Source organism: Lolium rigidum, chromosome 7, assembly GCF_022539505.1.
Source record: "Lolium rigidum isolate FL_2022 chromosome 7, APGP_CSIRO_Lrig_0.1, whole genome shotgun sequence".
NCBI lineage: Eukaryota > Viridiplantae > Streptophyta > Magnoliopsida > Poales > Poaceae > Lolium > Lolium rigidum.
Genome location: NC_061514.1, coordinates 3,674,525 through 3,696,984, shown reverse-complemented (window position 1 = coordinate 3,696,984; position 22,460 = coordinate 3,674,525). Strand labels below are relative to the sequence as shown.

At 50.4% G+C, this 22,460-nt stretch overlaps 2 protein-coding genes across 2 annotated transcripts; both read right to left on the bottom strand.

Moving 5' to 3' along the window:
• Positions 1-730: 730 nt before the first annotated feature.
• Positions 731-2,804, bottom strand: LOC124675913 (amidase 1-like). The gene is made up of 6 exons (XM_047211990.1): positions 2,634-2,804; positions 2,144-2,547; positions 1,852-2,040; positions 1,618-1,762; positions 1,249-1,420; positions 731-1,157 (listed from the first exon to the last, which is right to left on the bottom strand). The coding sequence occupies exons 1-6, from the start codon at positions 2,744-2,746 to the stop codon at positions 870-872; spliced, it is 1,311 nt and encodes a 436-aa protein (XP_047067946.1). The 5' UTR covers positions 2,747-2,804; the 3' UTR covers positions 731-869.
• A 12,002-nt stretch (positions 2,805-14,806) lies between these two features.
• LOC124669177 (auxin-responsive protein SAUR71-like) lies at positions 14,807-15,667 on the bottom strand. The gene has a single exon (XM_047205856.1). It carries the CDS (start codon positions 15,603-15,605, stop codon positions 15,255-15,257), a length of 351 nt encoding a protein of 116 aa, XP_047061812.1. The 5' UTR covers positions 15,606-15,667; the 3' UTR covers positions 14,807-15,254.
• Between the last annotated feature and the right edge of the window lie 6,793 nt (positions 15,668-22,460).

The following is a 22,460-nucleotide window of genomic DNA, read 5'->3' as shown; positions in this document are numbered from 1 at the left end:
AAGTAAAGTTGTGAATTTTATTCTCTGTACTCAGAACCTAGGGAAGTGCACATGTAAATTATATTAATTCATGGTCTTGAATTATTGCTACAGGTCGACTGTGCGTAGCATGGATTCTTCTGAATGCTTTTATAGAAGTATGGATTCAATTTTTTTTAAAAAAAAGAGTATGGATTCAAAACCTTGTGATTACTTGTTTTGCACTTATTTGTTCACCAAGGTTGGATGCAGTATGCTGAAGTAGATGGAGCTGGCTGGCTACATTGTAGGATTGTAGACACCCAATGGTACTCATTGTATCTTCAGTTTGGGTAGTACTCCTAGTAAGTACTGAGTACTTCTTTTGCACTTATCTTCACTTTGAGTAGTTGTTATTTGTTTAAACCACTTTTAAATTCTAAAATACGCAGATGATCGGTTCAAACGAGGATCTGTTCGAAACGAACACATATGTGCAATCCAACTTCTTTAGTATGGCGTCTGAATAGCTAAATTTTAAATCGCAAAATTGTTTTCTTCAGTAGGTTTTTCTACTTGCGTAGTGAGTATTCCATTGACAATTTCTTATTGTATGTTGGTAAACTGTGCTTGAACAGGTTAATTGCAATTAGCACATGAGAGGCTTAGCTTCCATCCTGAGACCATGGTGAGCATATTGTCTCTACACTTAGATATGCATATTCTTCTTCTTTTCATCTTTGAATGTGTTAGAAATTGTGGAAAATCGTTATGGATCGCAGCAATATCATTCATCATTCACTCACTTTGCATTTACCTGTTATATATGTTCAGACAGAAGAAATCATACAACCTCTTGTATATATGGATTGATGGAGGATTCACTTCGGCTGGCAAGAAGGCGAATCAGGCTAAGCCGACGAGCCCCAGGTTGCGGTGGCCTCGTCCCTGAGGCCCTCGTAGAGCTCCTGCGCCACGCCGACGAGGAAATGGTCGGCACCGTGTCGCGCGAGCAGCGAGACTGATACCGGGACTCCATTGCGTATTCCCAGTGGAATGCTGATCTGGCAGAACCCTGACAGGCCGGCGATGGAGAGTAGGGAGAAGGCCTTCGCCCGGAAATCCTCCAGCATTGCTGCTTCCATGCACAGCTTGGGCGGCGCGCCGGGGACAGTAGGGATCACCAGGATGCCGTTGTCCTACAAATCGATACGAACTTCGTTCAAGCATAGCAAAACAGAAAGATGAATTCTTTTGAGCAGTTGCATGATTGATGGGTTGGTTTGGTACCTCGAGGAGAGCGGCGAGGGCGGACCTGAATTCGGTTCTTACGGTGTGAAGGTCCTCCATGGCTGGATCATCTGACGATGAGACGGCCTCTTGCACCCGTTCCCGGATGCCAGGGCCGAGGTTGGGCTTCACTGTATTTATCCACTCTGCGTAGTTAGCTTTGAATTCAGACCTGAAAAATAAGTGGTACATCTTCACAAATTCAGAGATGACACTCATGCATGTGCGATGATCGAGTTCATAGATCTGAATGAATTTGAAAATGCAACAAGGTGTGCATCCGGCTAGAAGACTAATAACTTGTGCGTACAATACATTTTCTTGATTAATGTTGGTAGGTATATATAAGAGGTGATTGAATCCAAAAACCTTTGAAGCACTCGCATGACGTGCGAGATGGCAGACAGAGCCGGCACACCAGACGATGCAGACGAGCCGACGACGATGAACTTGCCGATGCTCGGAACGTTGCTGGACACGAAGTCGCCAAGATCTCCATTGTCTACTACATCACCTGTCAGTTATGTAGCTGGAATGTAAGTGATCGATCTCTGCTCTGCTATGACGAGTTCGAGCCGACGAGTTCTTCTGCTAGATACTTACTGCCGAATGTCTTGGCCGCTGAAGCGTTGACGATCTCGTAGGTGTGGTCGTCGAGGGAAGAGCCCAGGACCCGGAAACAGTCCGCCGGAACCGTCACACGGCTCGGCCGTCGCTCGGCAGCTGGTTGTGCCGACGGCAGCATCACGTCGGTGACACGAGACAGCGTAGCCAGGTCTCGAGCAAACCAGCCTGCAACCAGAATCCATCACACTCGGATCATATACCAGTGCCGGGTGGATGCTCTCCTACTCTGTGTCGCACGGTCACACTGACACTGCTTAGCTCAGCTTACCGACGGTGTCAAACATCTGCGCCATGGGGACGACGCCCTCAACGGACACCGACCCATGCGACGGCCGGAGGCCGAAGACGCCGCAGTAGGCGGCGGGCACCCTGACGCTGCCGCCGGTGTCGGTGCCGAGGGCGAAGTCGGCGAGGTTCGCGGCGACGGCGACCGCGGAGCCGCTGGAGGAGCCGCCCGGCACGCGGTCGGGGACGCAGGGGTTGACGGGCGTGCCGTAGTGCGCGTTCTCGCCGTTGATGCTGTACGCCATCTCGTCCATCACCGTCTTGCCCACGCCCGTGGCCCCCGCGGCTAGCGCGGCGAGGACGGCCGGGGCCGTGGCGGCGGCCGGCGCGTGCGTCCGCGCCCAGTCCGGGGTGCCGAACCCGGTCACATGGCCGGCGATGTCGAAGCTGCCAATCGGGAGATCAGATAAATTAATTGATGCCATTCTCTGGTTCAGAGGAAGAAGGGCAGGGAATTGAGGATTGGTGCGTACATGTCCTTGATGGCGAAGGTGAGGCCGTGCAGGGGGAGCGTGGAGCTCGGAGAAGGAGGCAGCAGGAGGAATTTCTCCATGAAGGCGCCGTGGTCGTCGTCCTTGGCCTCCATGGCTCTGCGTCTGCGCTGCTGGCTGGAAGAGATGGATAGGATTAAGTGTGGGAACGGCTGCGCTGCTTTTCAGTTTTGACACACTGAGAGTGAGAGCTAGCAAAGCTAATCCCTTTTTGGTTGGATTCGAGCTTCACACCTACTCCCTCGTGTACCTTTTGCGTAAACCTTTCTTAAATTTGACTAGTAATTATTTTTATAAGAAGCAATATGTGACATCTCATTTGCATATTATAAAATACATTTTACGATGAATCTAATGATACTAATTTAGTCTCCCGTTGTTGATTTGAAATAAGCAGTAGTACCACTTGGCTAAGCGGTACTAAACTGAACCCATGCACTATACCGACCTTGTACCGAACACTGAGACGATAGTGAGACCGATAGTACCGCTCACCCTGATAGTGAGACCGATACTACCACTCACAGAGGTGAGCGGAAGTACCACTCGCACTGCTGTGTTTATCTCATAAAATGGTAGTGCCGCTTGTAGGAGTTAAGCGGTACTACCGCTTAGAGTAGCGGTACTATCGACCATGCAGAAGAAAAAGCAACAAGCCGCAAGCCATTTTTAGGGGATCTCTCGACCAGAAAAATAAGAGGGCTATGGAGGTGATTTAGGGTTTGTGCACGTGAACTTGATTCCACCACACCTTTCAATAGTGTTAATAGTACAGATTTCCAATAAACAAGATAAATAAAAACTCCAGAAACACCGTCTTCTCTTCGATCTTTTTGAGGGGCACCGAACCGTCTTGTGTCATTGAACATAGATGTCTAACATACTAAAACACACGGTTAGTCCATTATTTGCATTTTCATCAACACCAAAACACTTAGGGAGGGAAATGTCTTTCACCTATGTTAACCTCAAATGAAAATCTGCTCGTAACAAACAAGAACCAATTAGCACTAGACAATGTGGGGGAGAGGGGGGGGGGGGCAACTTGGGTAGGATCTAACTTTCTATAGGATCTGTAAGATTAATATTTTTGAACAGACAAAATATGTTCAAATATTCTAAAAAGATTGACAACAAACATTTGTGGTATATATGCAACCCCTAAAACTTGTAGCTTCAAATTTGACCTACACTTACAGAACCAAAAAAGGCAAATCTTGGGTGTGAATAGTGTGAAATCATATTCATGTAAAATTGTCACTATTCATAGTAGAGTTTATCATTTTTGTTTCTCTACATGTATATGGACTTTTGAGCTGGTTTTTTTTTTGGAGTTGCAGATACAACCTGTAGATATGTTGTATACAAGTTTCAGATTTTTTTTTTTCAATTTCTACAAATGAATTTTGTGAGCTGATCTTGTGATCTCATCTAATGGAGGAAACCTATACAAGTCTTTCCCGTGTGCAAAATAATTTCTTTAGTATCAAATAGGGATAGTTAAATTTTTGATTGCAAAATGTTTTATCTTATAGGTTTTCTACTTGCTTAATTAAATGTAATTAGCTCGGAGGGGTTCAGACGAAACTGTCATTAGACAAATATATCCCACGAGAGGGTGAGCATATAGTCTTACACTTATGCATGCATATTTCCACCTTTTTCATCTTTGAATGTGTTAGAGATCATGGAAAAAATTACTCTCTGGACATTTTTTTTTTTTTGAAAAGGAGAGTAAAACCCAGGCCCATCAAGTGATGCACACATCTTTTTATTACGAGGTTTATAGTTTAAAATTTTACAGCTAAAGGATCAAATAAGGTCAAGAAAAGTATCATCCATCAAAAATAAGCAGAAAAACATCTACGCATCGATCCTATTAGTAGGACGCCGGCCTGACTAAAGATATACTAAGCAACCGTCAATAGCCGGGTGCATCCAGTAAACATAATCTCATGCGGTCCTCCAAGATAAGAAGACTTCACAACAAAATCCACTGCAAAACAAAGTGGATAATCTGCAAAAAAAAAATTGAAGCTCCATTCGTGTTAAAAACAAAATTATTTGGGAAATTCCATATATACCAACGTAAATCTGAAACATATATACGTATTCTAGCTTCCTCTTTGTTATTTCCTCCATTTAGGCATACTGGTTATATTTGTTGGTGGATGAATTTGTAAGACATTAAATGTAAAATTCGCCAAACAAGGTGAGCAAAAGGACATGAGAGCAATAAATGGTCAACCACCGTCAGAGTCACATAAACCGCCTCTTTTAGTCCCATTTCAATTTCCTCTAATTAAAACTAAAACTTCTCTATGAAAGAACCACAAAATATTTTTATCGTTAGTTGGATTTTAAGCTTCCAAAGGTATTTGAGGAGGAACCTCGTGTGCCCGTTCATAAGATCACTATACGTAGACTTAACCAAAAAGTCTCTTATACTAGTATGCTGCCAAACAAAACTATCCGGCTCATGGAAGAGGTGAATCATCATCAGTCTTTGGCATAAGTGTAACCAGACATTCCACTTAGTACCAGTTAGCATCCTTCTGAACCAATGTTCTGCGGAACCTAGCCATAATGTGAGCAGCAGAAACATTTTTCCATTTAATATGTTATAGAGCGAAGGGTATTGATGTGCCAAACAAGTCTCACCAAAGGATGTATCCTCTAAAATTTATTACCCATACACTAGTGGAGAAGAGGCCTTTGGTTCCAAGCCCCTGGGAGAAAATGTCCCAGTTCTAAACCAAATCGGGACCAATGGGGGGCATTGGTCCCGGTTCGTTTCGCGCAGGGCGACCCCACCCGCTGGCGCATGTCCGTTAGCGGCCTTTGGTCCCGGTTTGTACTACAAACCGGGACTAAAGGGTCGGCGGCAGGGCGCGGCAGGCTGTGTCAGGCGTCGGAACCCTTTAGTCCCGGTTTTTAGTACAAACCGGGACCATAGGCCCACCCTTTGGACCCGGTTTGTATTACAAACCGGGACAAAGTCCCCAATCTGCCTATATAACCTTGCCCTTGCCCAAGTGTGAGCCACACTTAGCCATTTTTTCACTTTCTTCACAAGAGGGGTGTATTGCTTTGTTCTCTTCTTCACATGCACAAGAGGTGTTCGATGAAATGCTTAAAGAAGTTGTGCCTAACACTTATAAGACCTTTCTAAAAGGAGAATTAGTTGGTTTAGCTTGTACTTCACACTCCTAACATTTGGCTAGTCTATAACGATTTTAGTTCGTCAGCGAAAGGGCAAAATCCGTCACAGAGACCTCATCCTGGCGGTTTGCAGGACCGTGGTGGACCTCGCGTCACAGATGGACCGGATGACGATTAGGGAGGCACGTCGCAGATCCATGACGGCAGAGCCCAAACCCGAAGCCCACCCAGCCCGGTCCGTCGTGACGGCCATATCCGTCATAGCATTGGTCCCCTCTACCAGAGACCGTTGTGTCAGGCTGTCACGTCAATGATTAACATGTCAGTCCGGTCGGGTGACTGTCGTTTTTGTCGTCTCGCGAGGAGACCATGACCCAGCTTCCTGCGCGTGGACTAATAAAATGCAGACACGTGGCCCACTGAAAGAGCTGCCACGTGGACCAATAAAAAATTTCATAGCTGCAACCTGCACCGTACGAGATGTTCATCCGGCTTTTGACACGTGCACCCACGTGGACGTATCGCAACACGACACTTGTCGAATGTGGAGGTGCCACGTGGCACACCACAAATGGGCCATCTACGGTTCATCGATCCAACTTGGATATGATTTCGAGGCCCATGTTACGGCCTTAGCTGCTACAGGTTAAGCCAGCCCATAAAAGGCAGCACATGATGTTGTCGGTTTTTTTTGGGCCGTCTACAGGCCACCAAAGAAGGCCCATCGTTATTCTTGGCTATGATTTCCAAGGCCCATGTTACAGCCTTACTACCATAGGTTAGACCAGTCCATAAGGGGCAGCCCATGATGTTGTCGATCATTATTGGGTTATCTACAGGCCGCCAAGAAAGGCCTATCTTTATTCTTCTTGTTGGGCCCATTATAACATCATGCGTCCACCTACAATGAGGCCCAAGCAAGGATTCGATGGTTTACGGGCCCAATTCTGGGCTTCTATAGGCTAGACATATAGCACATGTTAAGGCAAAGATAAAAAAGTACTGGGCTAAATTTGTTTCAATGCATCCGACAACGGCTCAGTGGGCTTTACTTGACACCGTTACGGCCTAGTCGTCAAAATGAAAATTACAAACGGCATAATACATGAAATAATTACAGGTATAATTACATGCAAATAATTTAATCATAAAGCACCATTGGCACTGTCTAAAACTACCTATTGTGGTGGACCATGGCATCGCCAGTCCGCAAATAGAAATATCAGTTATCTAGCACCAGCGAAAATATAACAGTTCAATTCATGACCATGGAACCACCAGATCAACACGTTTCTGAGTTCGAATCTCTAGCTTTGCTGCTGTATAATTTTAGTCAACGTATCAATTATTTCTTCCATGTCTGCCCACTTTTTTCTGCTTCTTGTACCTGGCTGGTCAGCTCAACCATTTGATCATGCTGGTTCTTAACAACATCTTGTAGCTTTGCACTACCCCTCTTCTCTCTCTCCCGTTCTGCAGCCAGATTCCTTATTTTCGATCCAGAAGGAATAATAAGTTCCACATTCCGAAGAAATTCAGGTTTTGCTGTATTTTTTGAGAGGACCTCAGATAAAACCTGGATCTCAGTCTTGCGTCCTCCATCTGCCGTAGGTATAGTTAGCTGCTTTTCCACCTCAGCGTTCATTTGCAATGAAGCAAACAGGTTACCACATACACCAAGATACAACAACTTAAAAAAGGTTACACTGTGAAAGTTGACTTACGATTGCATCTTTTACGGTGGAGGAGAAGCCATTTTTCCGGCTGAAGTGGCATTCCTTGAATATATCTAGAGGAATGAGTTCTTTACCTTTGTACTTGTCTCCCTGAAATCAAACACATACATAAAACTAGAATTAGAATTGAGACCACTCATGTGCATTGAATGAATAGAAATAACCAGAAACGGGGAGCTCTTCCCTTTTTCCGCCCGACTCTTTGATCTTAAACTTAAGAATGATGGTTTTAAGAACGAGTGGCTTCTACTTTAGTTTAGAATTTAGGCATTATTTTCCCCCTTGCTTCCGAAAAAAGAGTAAAGAAATACTAATGGCAACTCTTCGAGTCGACAAAATTCATAAAATTTTCCGCGAATGTATTCAACTACAGTAGGAAATGAGAAATAGCTGGCTGTGAAATTCGGAGATAGGGGGAAGCAGTTGTGGGGAGAATCGGAGAAGGTTCACCTCGTCTCGGCCGGTCACGCTAACAGCCAACGGGCGAGTCGGCCGCTCTACTATGTGTTTTTTATTTTTTAAACATAACTCTTTTGGATGGGCTGTTCGTGTGAAAGAAACAAGGGATAGACATGTTTGTGGCCTGATGGGCTGAATCATACTACTGCGTACTAGTAAAAACTGCTTTTTCCTGGGGTGGCGACGGCCCATTTCGTCGCCACTAAGGTCCGCGTGTGTTTGGCAAAAAGACTTAACTTGTTGTTACTCCAATCGAAACTACAGTTTCATTATCACAATACAATATAAGTGGTCTTGAAATGATGTCGAGCACTTTGAGCCCAGGAATAAAATTCTTTACCTGTACAGACTACCTAGTCGACGGAAGCACTACCTTCTGATGATCCCAAATTACGGGCTCCACCGATCCAAGAACGCCCTCTTGCCCGACCACCGCCGTCTCTGGTTGCTGAGTCCCTCTCCAGTCCACTCAGCCTGATGCCGGCAGCTTTGTCCAGTTCACTACACCAAGAGGCAAATTCCAAGGCTGGACGATGCGGCATGACTCGGAGAACACGCATTGGGGCTCCGGAAGCGGCAGAGCACCTGACCGCATTTGATTAGAGCATCCCCACTCGTTGGCGCTCCCCACGCCCAAATCCGGCGAAATTTTCGTCCGGATTGGATGAAGATTTGGCGTGGGGAGCGCCGAAGTTCCAGCCGTCCCCCCGGCAGGAAACCCCCAACCTCGACCATTTGACATATTTCAAACAAATTCAACATAAAATTTAACAAGTTCGGCAAACAAGAGGACGAGAATTGCTGAAACAAATTCGGCGATAACAAGTACAATGTTTAACAAGTGCTGAAACAAATGAAGCACACAATTTCACAATTTTTCAAACAAATTAAGACAGACTAGTTGGCGTCGGCGTTGGCGTTGCCTCGGAGCCTCCATATGTGCTCCACCGGATCATCTTGCAGCAGCTGGTGCATTGTAGAGTCTCGAATCTCCCGGCGCATAGCAATGAAGGCGGCCCATGATGGAGGCACCTGGTGATTAGGCCGTGCAAGAGGACCCTCTCTCTCATATGGTGCTTCTTGCTCAGCCGGAGGAACCGGATGCTTTCGCTCATCTTCAATAATCATGTTGTGTAGGCACACACAGCAGTTCATCACCTCCCACATCCGATCTTTGGACCAAGTCATAGCGGGGAACCGGACGACAACAAATCTCTGCCGTAGGACACCAAATGCTCGCTCGACGTCTTTTCGGCAAGCTTCTTGTTTCTTGACAAACTCGCAAAGTTTGGGGGTGCTAGGATTGGAGATCGTCTTCACAAATGTTGCCCACTTTGGATAGATACCGTCTGCAAGGTAGTATCCTTTGTTGTAGTGCCGACCATTGATCACATAGTCCACCGGGGGAGCATGACCCTCAACAAGCTTGGAAAAGACCGGGAGCAGTTTAGGACGTTGATGTCATTGTTGGATCCAGGCATACCAAAGAAAGAGTGCCAAATCCAAAGATCATGGGTAGCCACCGCTTCAAGTATCACAAGTGCAGCCTTTTTGTGACCCTTGTACATTCCCCGCCACGCAAACGGACAGTTCTTCCATTGCCAATGCATGCAGTCAATGCTTCCAAGCATCCCCGGAAAACCTCTAGCTTCATTTGTTGCAAGGATCCTCCGAGTGTCTTCGACAGTGGGTGATCTCAAGTAATAGTCCCCGAACACCGCTATGACGTCCCTGCGGAACCGGTAGAAACAATCAAGGGCGGTGGACTCCGCCATGCGAAGATAGTCATCTGCAGTATCACCGGGAGCTCCATACGCCGGCATCCTCATAGCCACCGTGCACTTCTGCGGTGACGAAAATCCAACCAAACCAAGTGCAATCCGCCTTGCATCCGAAGTAGGGATCAAAGTGGCGGATGGCATACACAATTTCCGGAAATAGCTTTCTGCTCATCCCGAAGCGACGCCGGAAAACACTCTCACCGTGCAATGGATTGTCGGCGAAGTAGTCGGCGTACAACATGCGAGTAGCCTCCATTCGCTGTCTCGGCTTGCACTTCCGGCGACCTCGTGCCGACCCACCACGCCGACGAGTTGCCGGTCCGCCGTACATGCTTGCCAAGCAACCAAGGATCATCATGTGCTCCTCGTCTTGGGCGGCCGCTGCCATCTCTTCTTGCATAAGCTCGACGAACATCTGCTCCTCCTCTTCGTCCGAGTCCATGGCCGGCGAGGCAAATGGACGAACACCGACGGGCGTGGTCGAGGCAACCCGAGCCGCGAGCGACGACGAGCAAGCAGGCCGGAAAACAGGCCGGCGGAAGAGCAGCCGGATAGACCGTCGTCCAAACACGGCGGAATATAGGCAGGTGGGGAAGGAGTGGCGGCGCAATCTGGGCAACAAGCCGGCGGGGTGGTGCCGGCGGCGAGAGAGATACGAGGGGTGGGGGAGATTTTGAGCGACGTGGCGGTGGGGTTCGTGCGTCGAGTCACCGACGGATCGGGCCCTTCCCCGCTTTTCACTCGTCCGGAGTCCCCGAGCGCTCCCCGGGGGCCGGGGATGTCGTGGGATCGCCGGATGGATTTAGGCCCAAATCCGGACGAAAACGAGGAACCGGGGGCGCGACTGGGCCGAATTACGCCGTCCGGATGGAAAAAACGCTCGCCGGGGGCCTCGTCGGGGGGACGAGTGGAGATGCTCTTAATTAGCTCGTGTGTTGTGTGCTGTCTGCAATTATCAGGCATGGACACATCTGTGTGTCTTAAGCGCCTGATAGAGCACCAATGATCGATGTTGCGGCTCAAGAGGAATCAACGTAACGTACCTGAGTAGTTTAGTGGCCGGCCGGAGAGTGTGTTTCTGCAGATATACAATGCCAGTCTTGTTCTGTCTGCATTCCCCACTCTGTGTTTTCTTTTTCTGTAAAGATCCTTCGCTGATTAAAATAGATCGCTTTCCGGAAAGAGATAAGCACTAAACAGAGCATGCTTTGATCCACAAACCTAAGACAGGTAATTTCGCAGCATCAACTAATAGATGCTGCTTTAACCGAGAGCAGAAAGATTGCCACTTGCCTGCACAAACAACCGGGAAAGACGTTCAGTTAGCCATCAAGTTTGCTCCTTAACTCTGTCCATGTTGATCGCCTATCAAGACGCGATCAAACTTTATACTACGAGAAGTCTGAAATGCTCCTGCAGTTGTATATATTCAGCAAATAGCTCATGTTTTAAGATAAAACTCAAGCCAAAAAACTGAAAACGCTCACTTAATTAATACAAGGGGGACTTCTTTTTTTTTTGACTTGATTCCGTCCACCATGGATGGTCCTCCGGTAGCTGTGCTCTGCATTCGGTTGGATATATCCCCTCATATCATTGTGCTGTTGCCACCTTAGCAAGCCCCGATTTGGATTCGATCATCCACCTGACTGTTTCTTTACTGACCCTAGACTGAATCAAGCAGCTGTGCCGCCTTTTTAAGCAACCATTCCAATCCTATCGCCTCCTCCTCGTTCTTCCTTCCTTGGTTTGATTATCATTCTCTACACGCCTTTTGTGCGAGGGACACATCGATAAATTTAACCGAGAACAGCAACACAATTGGCCACTTGCCAAAACGAACAATTGCTTAATTGGTTAACCTACATCAAAGCCGTTATGTTACCAGCAAAAGCGCTTAGCCTTCATGCGCCCAAACCATTGCCGATGAGGAGGCGATCGATCAGAATTAGGTGGTTCCACTTCCACTATGGATGGCCCTCCGCTCGACTGCGCACTGCATATACAAGCGATTGGATTCTGTTGTGCCAACATATCCATATCTCTCTGCTCTTATTCGATCATCTGCTTGACTGTTTGTTTACTGATGATCCTAGACTGCACCGGATGTACACTGCCCCTGCGATTCCATTCCATTCCTATACTATCCAACCGTTAATGAATTCCAATCTTAGAGCATCTCCACCCGGCACGCTCCATAGAGGCCCCGATAGCGATTTGGAGGTCGACGTGGTTTTTGGGCTCGCACCGGTGCGTCCAAAACGGCGCCGACTAGTTTTCGAGCCCAACAGAACAGCCGACATCCCCGTGCCGGCCCCTTGACGAAGAGCACGAATCGGGGCGCCAACGCCTCGCGGCACGTCAGAAAACAAGCGTAGGCTCCGTCTGGCAGCCAAACACACGCCCGAGCCGACTCCCACCCCTCTAGATCGCCACCATCGCCGTTGCCTCCGCGCCCCCTGCTTGCAATAGACACCGCCGCCTGACTAGGAGTCGTCGTCCATCGACACGGTCGCCACCCCCTCGACCGGCGGCCGTTGTTTCGCCTGGAACAGAGCTCGCCGCCACCGCCGCACAACCGCCCCGCCCGCAAGGTGCTCGTCCGATTGCCACGATGGACACCGACGACGAGATGGTGGTGCAACTCTTCATGGAGGAGCAGAACGCTAAGCTGTCCGGCGGCAACAGCAGCAGTCGATTCTGACGAGCATGCTGCGCGTTCACCAGCCTTTCTTCGTCGTGCCTCGGCGCGGCGGCTCAAAGCCAGGCAAGAGGAGGAACATCAATCGGCATCGTCAAGCCGGCGTAATGCTGCTTGACACCGACTACTTCAACAACGACGCGACTCATTCGCCAAAAGAATTTCGGCGTCGGTTTAGGATGAAGCAGCTGTTCTTCAAGATTGTCTACGGCGTTAGGGAGGACGACAACTACTTCATTTCCAAGCAAGATTACACAGGTTTGTGTGGCTTCACCTCAATTCAGAAGTGCACTGCAGCAATACGCTGTCTTGATACGGAGCTCCTCCAGATACAGTCAATGACTACCCACAGATGGCAGGTACAGAGACTCTCTACAGGTTTTGCCAAGCTGTCATAGCAGTGTTTGCTAAAGACTATTTGAGAGCACCAAGAGAAGATGATACAGCTCGGATCCTGCAAAAAAAATACGGCAAGAGGCTTTCCTAGGATGCTCGGAAGCATTGACTATATGCATTGGGGCTGGAAGAATTGCCCTTTTACTTGGCAGTAGATCTACAAGGGGCATACTGGTGAGTGCATTGTCATTCTTGAGGCGGTGGCAGACCATGATCTTTGGATTTGGCATGCATTTTTTGACATGAAAGGAACAAACAATGATATCAACGTGTTGCAGCGCTCTCCAGTGTTTGCCAGGCTAGCTGAGGGACAAGCTCCTGCCGTGAACTTTGAGGTAAACGGCCACACAGACAACAAGAGGTACTATCTAGCTGATGATATCTACCCGACGTATGCTACATTTGTGAAGACAATTCCCTCTCCAGCAAATGAGATTGAAGCTTATTTTGCAATATGCCTGGAAGCAGCACGCAAGGATGTTGAGCTTTCTTTTGGGGTGCTTCAGCAGGGTTTCGCCATTGTCAGGTACCCTGCTCTCACTTGGTCCGAGTCTCAGATGTGGGAGGTGATGAACGCATGTGTGATCATGCACAACATGATCATTGAGAGCGAGCGCGACGAACCTGTGCAGGATGATCAACCATTTGATTATCAAGAGCCACTTGCTGAGGTAGAGCATGTACCCCAAGAATTTGCCGCTTTTTTGCATATGCACAATGAAATTCGAGATGCAGGTGTCCATGTACAACTTAAGGCGGATCTAGCTGCGCATTTGTGGGCGAGGAGAGGAGCCGCCAACAATGCATGATTTTATTTTTATTTGTGTGATTGTATGATTTGTTTGGTTGTATGAACAATTTAAGTACTATTTGTTTGATTGATTGTATGAATAATTTGAGTACTATTTGTTTGATTGCATGAATAATTTAAGTATTATTTGTGTGATTGTATGAATTATTGAATATAGTATGAATAAAATGTGATTGATATGTTGTTTCAAAATATTGTAAAAAAAAAAAGATTTGGAAGCCGCCATTTGGGAGCGCCGGTGTGGGAACATCGTCCCTAAAATAGAGGATCACTGCCAACGCCCCCTTACAGCAGTGCCGGTGACCCTACCGACGACTATATGGGGCGCGCCGGTGGAGATGCTCTTATCACCTCCATTCGCACGCTCTTCCTTTATTTGGGTGTTCCCCAAAACACTTTTAGAATTTTAATTGTGGACAGATCAGCTATATACTTCAGCTAATGTCTGCACTTTTCTCTTGCTTAAGGCCTTTAAATTGTTTTAGTGAGCATCGAATTTTCTGGTACGAGGAAAAAGCAGAGGTGTTCATTTCTACGTTTGACTAGAAAAATGGTGTGTGCGCTCAATAAACAAAACTATTCCTCTTTCCATTGTCCTTGGGGAGCAGTTGATCATACTAAAGATAGGAAGCAGGTGAACCAGATAGACAGACTTACTGAACCGAAAATATCTCGCAAATGGCCAAGGGGAAACCAACTATCATCAGAAAAAGTTTTTTTTTCGAAATATTCATTTGACAGATTTGATTGAAAGCACACCACAGATACATCTGTCGAGGTTGAAGACAAATTAATACCTAGAGTTGGCAAGTAAGACCAAGTTACAGATGATGACGGGCTTGTTCGGGCCATACATATCATCTGGACTGGATCTGATCGATCTAAGTGTATGTCAGAATAAATGCTAGCAACTACTTGCATGACCAAATTTCCTATATTAGTACGAGCCTATTAAGGAGTAAGCGGAAATTACGAGTCCTGTACCCGTTCGCTTGGCTTCGGTTCGGAAAAGAGGAGTGAACTAATCTGTTAACTGCTGCTGAAAACAGCAGAGCCTCATAGCGGGAGAAGACATGGGCAAAGATGTGCTCACTGGTTACTCCACAGAGTTCATAAGCATCTCATAGATCTAGATGCACAAATCTATACAAACACTGCAAGTAAGAACACAGGGGCAAAAAAAGAAAGAACGTTATGCTATTACATCCATTGCAAGTAAGAAGACAGACAGGGGCAAAGATGTGCACCGGCTACTGAAACTCTGCAGAGTTCATAAGCTGCATCTCATAGATCTGGATGTACAAATTTATACATGCGTAGTATTATAAGAACAAAAAAAAAAAAAGAGGAACAGCAACAGGGAAGAAGGAGAAGCAAAGAGCAAAAAGAAATCTAGCTAGAAAGGCTCTCTCTCGATCGGGTCCTCCTGAATCACCACACGCGTGTACGTATACGTGCACAGCCCTGCACAGCCACCCCTCAAAGAAACGAAACGAAACGGATCGAGAGTCGAGACGCTACGATGAACGAAGCTCTAGGAGCTAGCGGGCTCGTGGGTCAGACGACGACGGCGGCGTAGTAGGGCAGGGTGAGCGGCCTGCAGTCCCTGCCCGCGAGCGCGCTGAGGAGGCGTCGGAAGGCGGCGGCGGGGCAGGGGATGCGGAGCGGGCCGCGGCGCGCGTAGCCGTACTCCTGCGCGGCAGTGCGGAGCAGCTCGGCGATGGCGGGGCGGCCGAGCAGCTCGGCCGGCACGAGGAAGCGCTCCGTCTCCTCGCCCTCGGCGCCGACCTCCACCGGCACGTGGCCCGCCGGCACCTTCCCTGTCGGCGAGGACGGGGAGGCGACGGCTCCCGGCGCCACCCTGCAGGCGCCCGTGGACACGCACCCCAGCAGGCCGCCTTTCTTCATCGCCTGCTCGGTGGGACGAAGGGGCGGAGGTTGGTTGGAGATGAGGTACTAGCGCCGGTCGAGTGAATGGGCTCGCAGTGGAGGGCCGTGGAGGCGGACGTCGCTATATAGCCGGGCGGGTAGCGCGGGCGGTCGCTTCGCCGACGCGGACAGGCGGGCCATGGGGGCCCGGGCCCGCGTGGAGGGGAGAGGGACGGGGGAGGCGTACGGCTAGGACCACGGAGAAGTACCGCTCGCCGTGCGAGGTGGGAGAGAGAGAGGGAGAGTGGGTCGGGCACTGGAGCTGTGAGTGGGACGGGAATCCGGATCGGGATCGTCTGTGCGCTCGCGTGTAGGGCGGCGGTGTGGCCGGCCGAGGGGAGAACTGCTCGACACGTCGACCTGACCTCGTGGGACCGGCAGCCATGTAACAGGAATACAGGAGGTAGAATTCATTCATGGCGGATCAGGAAGGCAAGCGCGCGCTTGCGTGGCGTCAGCAGCGTCGCGCGCCAGTTGTGGGCAGGCGAACGATCGAGCGGGCCGGAGGTTGGCGTCGCCGGGTCGCCGGAATGGGATCGGAGAGGGCGACGGCACGTGAAGCGCGGGCCCCGCCTTTGTCGCCCCTTCCGTACCTGCCCCTGTACGGTTCCGTAACCGAGGAATGGGGAGGGCGACGCGGCACGTGGTGGGCCGCCATGCCGTACGGTACCCGTCGCTCTCAATGTGTCTGCTACAGTACGATGCACCGGGCCCCGAGCGCGAGCAAACCGATCGCCGGGAAAACCGCGCGCTGCCTTGCTGCGAGTTCTTCTTCTTCTACCGGGTGGAGCACGGCAGGGTACAGTACTGTACGGAGCCCAGACATCGCGCGTGTACAAACCTTGCCGACACCGCACCAAGCTCTGCTTCCACCCTCTCCGTATTCTAGATGGAAAAAATCCTGGGAATTTGTTTTGCCTAACCGCTGTCAGATGATGGATGAACGCATAAGAGCATCTCCAGTCGCATCCCCCAAACCGTCCCCCAAACCGCGCCGGATTGAGCGTTTGGGGGACGTGTTTCGTTCGTGCCGCGTTTGGGGGACGTCGCTCCCGGTCGCGTCCCCCAAACAAAATTTCGCAAATTTTAAACTTGACTAGATTCGATTAGATTCGTCCAAACTTACATAGATTCGAACGAAATTTGACTAACTTTAAAACTAAACCTAATCTAGAACCACTTGCGGCGGCCGGAGCGTCGTAGTACTGCCGGAAGTTGTACATCTCGTCGGTGACGACCTCCTCGCTTGACGCGCTCGTCGACGGGCTCGTCCACGGGCTCGTCCTTCACCAAGCCGCTTGGTCCCGCCTCGCCGTCGTCGGTGAGGTCCACCGGCGGCTTGCCGGAGTCGCGGATGGACATGGCGATCGCCGCGTCCGGGTCGCCCCTCCGGGCGTCCTTGTCGTCCATGGACGCCAAGAACGCCGCCCGCCGGCCCCGGGCGGTCCTCGGGGTCGTCGGCTGCCGGCGATGAGCCGCTGCCGCCGCTCGTACTCCGCCGGCCGGCCGCCGCTGCGGCGCTTCCTCCGGCTCCTCCTTCACCTCCGGCCGGGATGAGGAGGGCGCCGCCGCGCCTCCCTTGCTGCCGCCCGCTGCCGCTACCGCCACGCCTCGTGTTGACGGGCGTCGCCGGCTCCTCCTTGACCTCCCGTTTGGGAACGGTATACGGCGCCGACCGGTACGACGACGACGGCGTCGATCGCGCCGGCCCCGAGGAAGAAGAGTGCGAGGAGGACGAGTACGTCGTCCTCCTCGGCTGCCATTGAGGAGAAGGCGGCGGCGACGACGGCATCTCCGGCCGCGGAGCGCCGTTGCGGAGGCCGCGGATGACGTTCTCGAGGGTGCGCCCGGAACGCCCCGCAGCAGGCGCGGCCTTCCTCGTTCCGAGCTGTTGGGCCCGCCGATGAGCCCGTCGGTGTCTGTGCGGCTCGACGTCGTACTTGGCCTTGAAGTACGTCGTCCACCGGTCGTCGTTGTCCTTGGCCGCCCATGTCGGATCCGCCCGCTCCTCGGCGGTGAGTTGAGCCCGACGGGCCTTGATGGCGTCCCGCCATTGCCTGCGTGTCCGGCTTCGGCGGCGGCGGGATGCCAATGCCGTTCCACGGCCATCTTCCAGCCGCCGCCGCTGGCAGCCGCACGTCCGGCGGGACCGGATACCGGGCGTGGTACGGCGCCCACGCCTCCGCCACGGTGAGGCTGCCGCGGCCGAGCCGTTCGCCGCGGCGATCTTGCGGGAGGACGACATTTTTTGAGTGGCGAGGAGAGGATGCGGGAAGGGGAGGCGGCGGCGACGAGAAGGATTATGATGAGCGGCGATAACCGGAGGGTGTCTTAAAACAGCGGCGGCAGCGGTGGTTGCACGCAATAACTCCGGCGCGGACGGCCACGCGGCCATGCACGACGAGACGCGTCCCTCGCGTCGCCCGGGAAAATAGGGACGCCATTAACGTCGCTTGACCAAAGGTAGGCGACGGGGTTTTAGCCTTCCGTGCCGCCGACGCGTCGGCCCCGCCACTCCCGCCTCGCTTTCGTTGTGTCCGGCGTCCCGGAGCGTCCCCTGTGGGACGGGGACGGGCTCGGGGCGCCGGACACCGTATCGGGCCGCGCCGGACAAAAAAGGGCTTTGGGGGACGCGGCTGGAACGCTTTTTTTGCCCGGCGCGCCCCAAATCGCTTTGGGGGACGGTTTGGGGGACGCGACTGGAGATGCTCTAAGGGCATTCCAACTGGGGGACGCAAATTAGATGCCAAAATGGACGTGCGTTAGGTCAAATGGTCGAAATCGATCGCATGTCCGTTTTCATCTAGGGGTGTTCCCAGACGTCCGACGTATAAAAAAATTTTCCCGTTGAAAACCAATAATTTACATAATCCTAAAAATACATCAAAAAGCTAAAACCTATTGGTACCTATCGTCGTCACTGACGAGGTCGATGAACTCCGGATCCACCATGGGAGCTGGTACGCTGGCGGTGGAGGAGGAAGGGCATCCTGCGGCTGCTGCTACAACCCGTCGGCAGAGCAGGAGGCGTTGGTGAAGGTGGCCACGGATCCCAGCCCGTCGAAGGAGCAGCAGACGGCGCGCGCTCCCTTGGGTACGTGTCGACGTGGTTGGAGGAGGCGTCGGCCTCCCCTATGCCAGCGACGACTCACGGAGCTGGATGGCGAGGCCGTCCCACATTGCGAGCTTGTCGAGCTCGCTATTGGCCATTGCGATGGCAAATGGCCTCCTCCTCACTAACGTCCGGCGGCTGGGTCTTTGAATCCCACGCCGGGTCATTGTCTTCGCCTTGGACATGGCCATCCGACGAGGCCTCGTACTCGTCATCCTCGGCGCCCCCGTCCTTGTCCACGTCATCATCGTCGTCGTCTGTGGCGAGCTCGAGGTCGAAGTAGTTGACGTGGCCGAGGTATCCCGCTCGGTGGCGCCCGTCGAACTCCCACGTCCCGAAGAAGATCCCGTTGTACGAGTTGAGCACGTACGCAGGATCTTCTCGGAGATCGGCCAGCTGGATGGCTCGGCGCACCTCGTCATGGCGCTCTCAGCCCTCGCGTAGTACAGCGGCACACCTCGTCACGGCAATGGTGTGGTCGAGAAATTGGCACCGCCAGCGGACCTTAAAAAGTCTCGTACGCCCCTTCGCCTTCAATGCCCTTCCACTCTGACGCCGCCCACCAGCGCACGCGCGCGGAAGGCGAGGTGCACCATTAATGCGGCGCAGAAAATCCGCAACGCGCCGCCCGTAAGTTATGCCGCGCTGAAGACGAAGCATCTGCGACGCTGCCAGACGGGCCCGTGCGAGAAGCGTGCGGACGACCGTGTTATCCGCACAGACACAAGTATGCCCCATATTTGAACCGTATTTACGTCTCAACGCACAGATCGAACACTATGCGTCGGGCCGCTGGGTTGGGATGCAGAATTTTCGAGCGCGATCGCAAACGAACGCTGGCACCATTGGAGATGCCCTAACATGTGGCAAGCTACGTTGACCGAGGCAATCTAATTGATCGGTGATGGCCCGAAAGAAATACATTACTCCCTCTCCAGTTCAAAATAATTGACAAATCATAAAGATATATGGATATGTTTTAGTGGGTAGATACATCGATATTTTACATAATTATTTTGAACCCAAGCAGCGACGCATTCTGCAGACCTCTGAGCGGCAAGCAACATCCTGTGCTCCGCCAAGCCTGTGAGAGTGATGCGGCTCTGGTCGACGACGTACCACTATAGGAATGACTTAAGACATTGACGGTCGTAAACCCTTGGCGTAGTCACATTGGGATGTCGGCCTAGGCTATGTCGAGGGTCTTCTCCTCGGCAGAGCCACGTGTGATGTGAGCGTAGACCTAGCCCTCGTCGTAGCCCGTATACGCCGACGGCCACCGTCGGTGTCTAGACCCTCGGCGTAGGCCACACCGTCCGTTAACTTCAATTTTTTTAAAGAAATTAAAATTTATTAATTCTCTCAAATTACACTCATGGCCAAACTTTCTAATTTTGTTATCCATCCTCACACTACTCTATCCCTACCACGCTTTGACACCTTCGTTCCTTTCGGTTGAGCTTCCATAAAAGAAATGAAACATTGTTGATAATACTACCATATCATTCTATTATCCCTTAGACCGTGATATCACAACTCTTTATTACTTTGAATTTTTAACTATTATTTAAATAAACATTAATAGTTAAGTAATAATAATCTTTATGCAGGATGCAATTATTGATATCAATTTCAATAAAATAAAAAATAAAATCCTAGATTTCTGGGAAAAACTAAAATCTTCCTACTTTCATATTTCCATTTAGAATTTTGAGAATCTAAAAAGATGGCAAGCGGTTAAACACGGCGAATTCTGATGTAACTTTTTGAGACGATCATATGATAGGTTATACATTTTTTCCGACATCGTATGTAAAAAATAATGCCATTTTACCGAGAAATAATCTTTGTTTGCAAAAAAAAAAGTTGAAATTCAAATTTGTTAATTTCCCCTAATAGTAGGCTGCGTAACATACATGAATATATATAACGATTTAATTTTTTGAATTTTTTAGCATTTTGTGCCATTTAATTGAAACTTTAAAAAGCGATCAGGGAGTGTGGAGGAAAAAAAGTGCAAGGCTACGCCAAAGGTGGCCGACGGCGTAGCTTAAAAAAAAGGGAGAAGGCTATGCCGAGAGCAGCCCTCGGCGTAGCTGTAACGCCGTGATAACGTCGTCACGGCCTGGCTTTGACACTCGCGTGTCTAGGCCTACGCCGACGGCCCGAAGTACGCTGAGGGTAGCCGACGGCTCTCTTTACGGGCTGACCTGCCGACGGCTCCGACACTTAGCCGTCGGCTCCTTGCGCCATTATTGTAGTGGCCCAAGATCGATATAGCAGATGGGCCTATACTGTCAATGAGAGCAACATATTATGTCTGGATCATAGCTTTCTCGGTGCGCCAAAAAGACCTTAGTTCCACCCGCGGGGGGTGTCGTGCCAATTACCGGGATTGAAAGTTTGATGCTTGATTTACCCCTACCAGTTCAAGGTTTTTTTTTCGTACTTCTTCCCACACGAAAGAGGTAGTGAGTGACAGTAAAAATGACACCGTACTGGGCAATACTCCCGAACCAAACCGGATGATGACTAGACGACGTCCACAGCTGGCACGCCCCGGCGTCGTGGTACATTCCGTACAGGAAAAACGTACCCGATCGTGGCACGGCACCCTTTCCCTTGGAGCCCGACGGACCGGGACAGCAGAATGCGAGACGAAAGCTAGCTGATAAGACGGCTGTCCGATCGAAACGCAAAGGCGGTGTGGCCCAGCAGACAGGGACGGGGCCAAGTTGCGTGCGACCCGCGAACAGCACGCACGCGTTTTTTGGATCTGAGGTTTAAAAGGGTGTTAGGTCAGCTTCTTAATCCGTGCACCGTACAACGCCCAGCTACGCGCACCTGCTGCCGTACGGTACGGCGAATTCAGGTTAGTTAAAGGTTCCTACGTCCTCGATGTGTGTTTGCCTGTCTGTTTGGACGTTGTTGCTAGGTTGGACATTGCAGCGGTATGTCGGGCCAACCAGCTAGATCGAACTGTCATGCTCGTGGGTCGACCGTACGTATGTGTCGTACCTAATGTTTAGTGTTTTTTTGCTTCTTATAAAGTGTCCGTACACATTTCTTTTGTTGAGGAAACAAATAGGCAGGTGAAATGTTGTTTGGTGAAGTGGGTGGCTAGCTGATAAGACCAACGTGCTACCCAACTCCAGATAATAAGGTGAGCGTGCGCAAAACGGGGAACTTTGGTGGAGATGGGGCCGAACCGGTAGTGGCCATTGCTAGCTTTGGAGAGCACATGTTAAAAGCATCTCTACAATGTCCCGTAAAAATAGTTAAATTCTTAAATATCAGTTCTAAGGTTTAGGTAAAAAAAAAGTTCAACATAGATCCTCTAATACCAGTCAACTTTACCGAGAGGGGAGTTTCAGCTCGGAATAGTGCTCTTCCGCCACCAAACCTCTGGCTAGTCAGTGGGAATCTGGCCAAAATTCAGCTCGACCTCTCCTGCTACACATCACGCGCCGCAGCCGCCTCCTTTGCTCCCTCTCGCGCCGGTGGGGAACGAAATCTCACGCATTGTGGCAGGCCACCGTCGCGAGCGGCAGACGGTGCACGACAAGCTAGGGGCGGAGTCACCCGAGGAAGTATTGGGTTCGGGTCATGTCTGAGGAGGAAGATGGATGGAACAGAGTGAGAAAATACAACAATACTAATAGAAAACAAGAAAAATGTAGGAGATAGGTGGGCCCTGAGGTGTAGCTGGTATCAATATATTT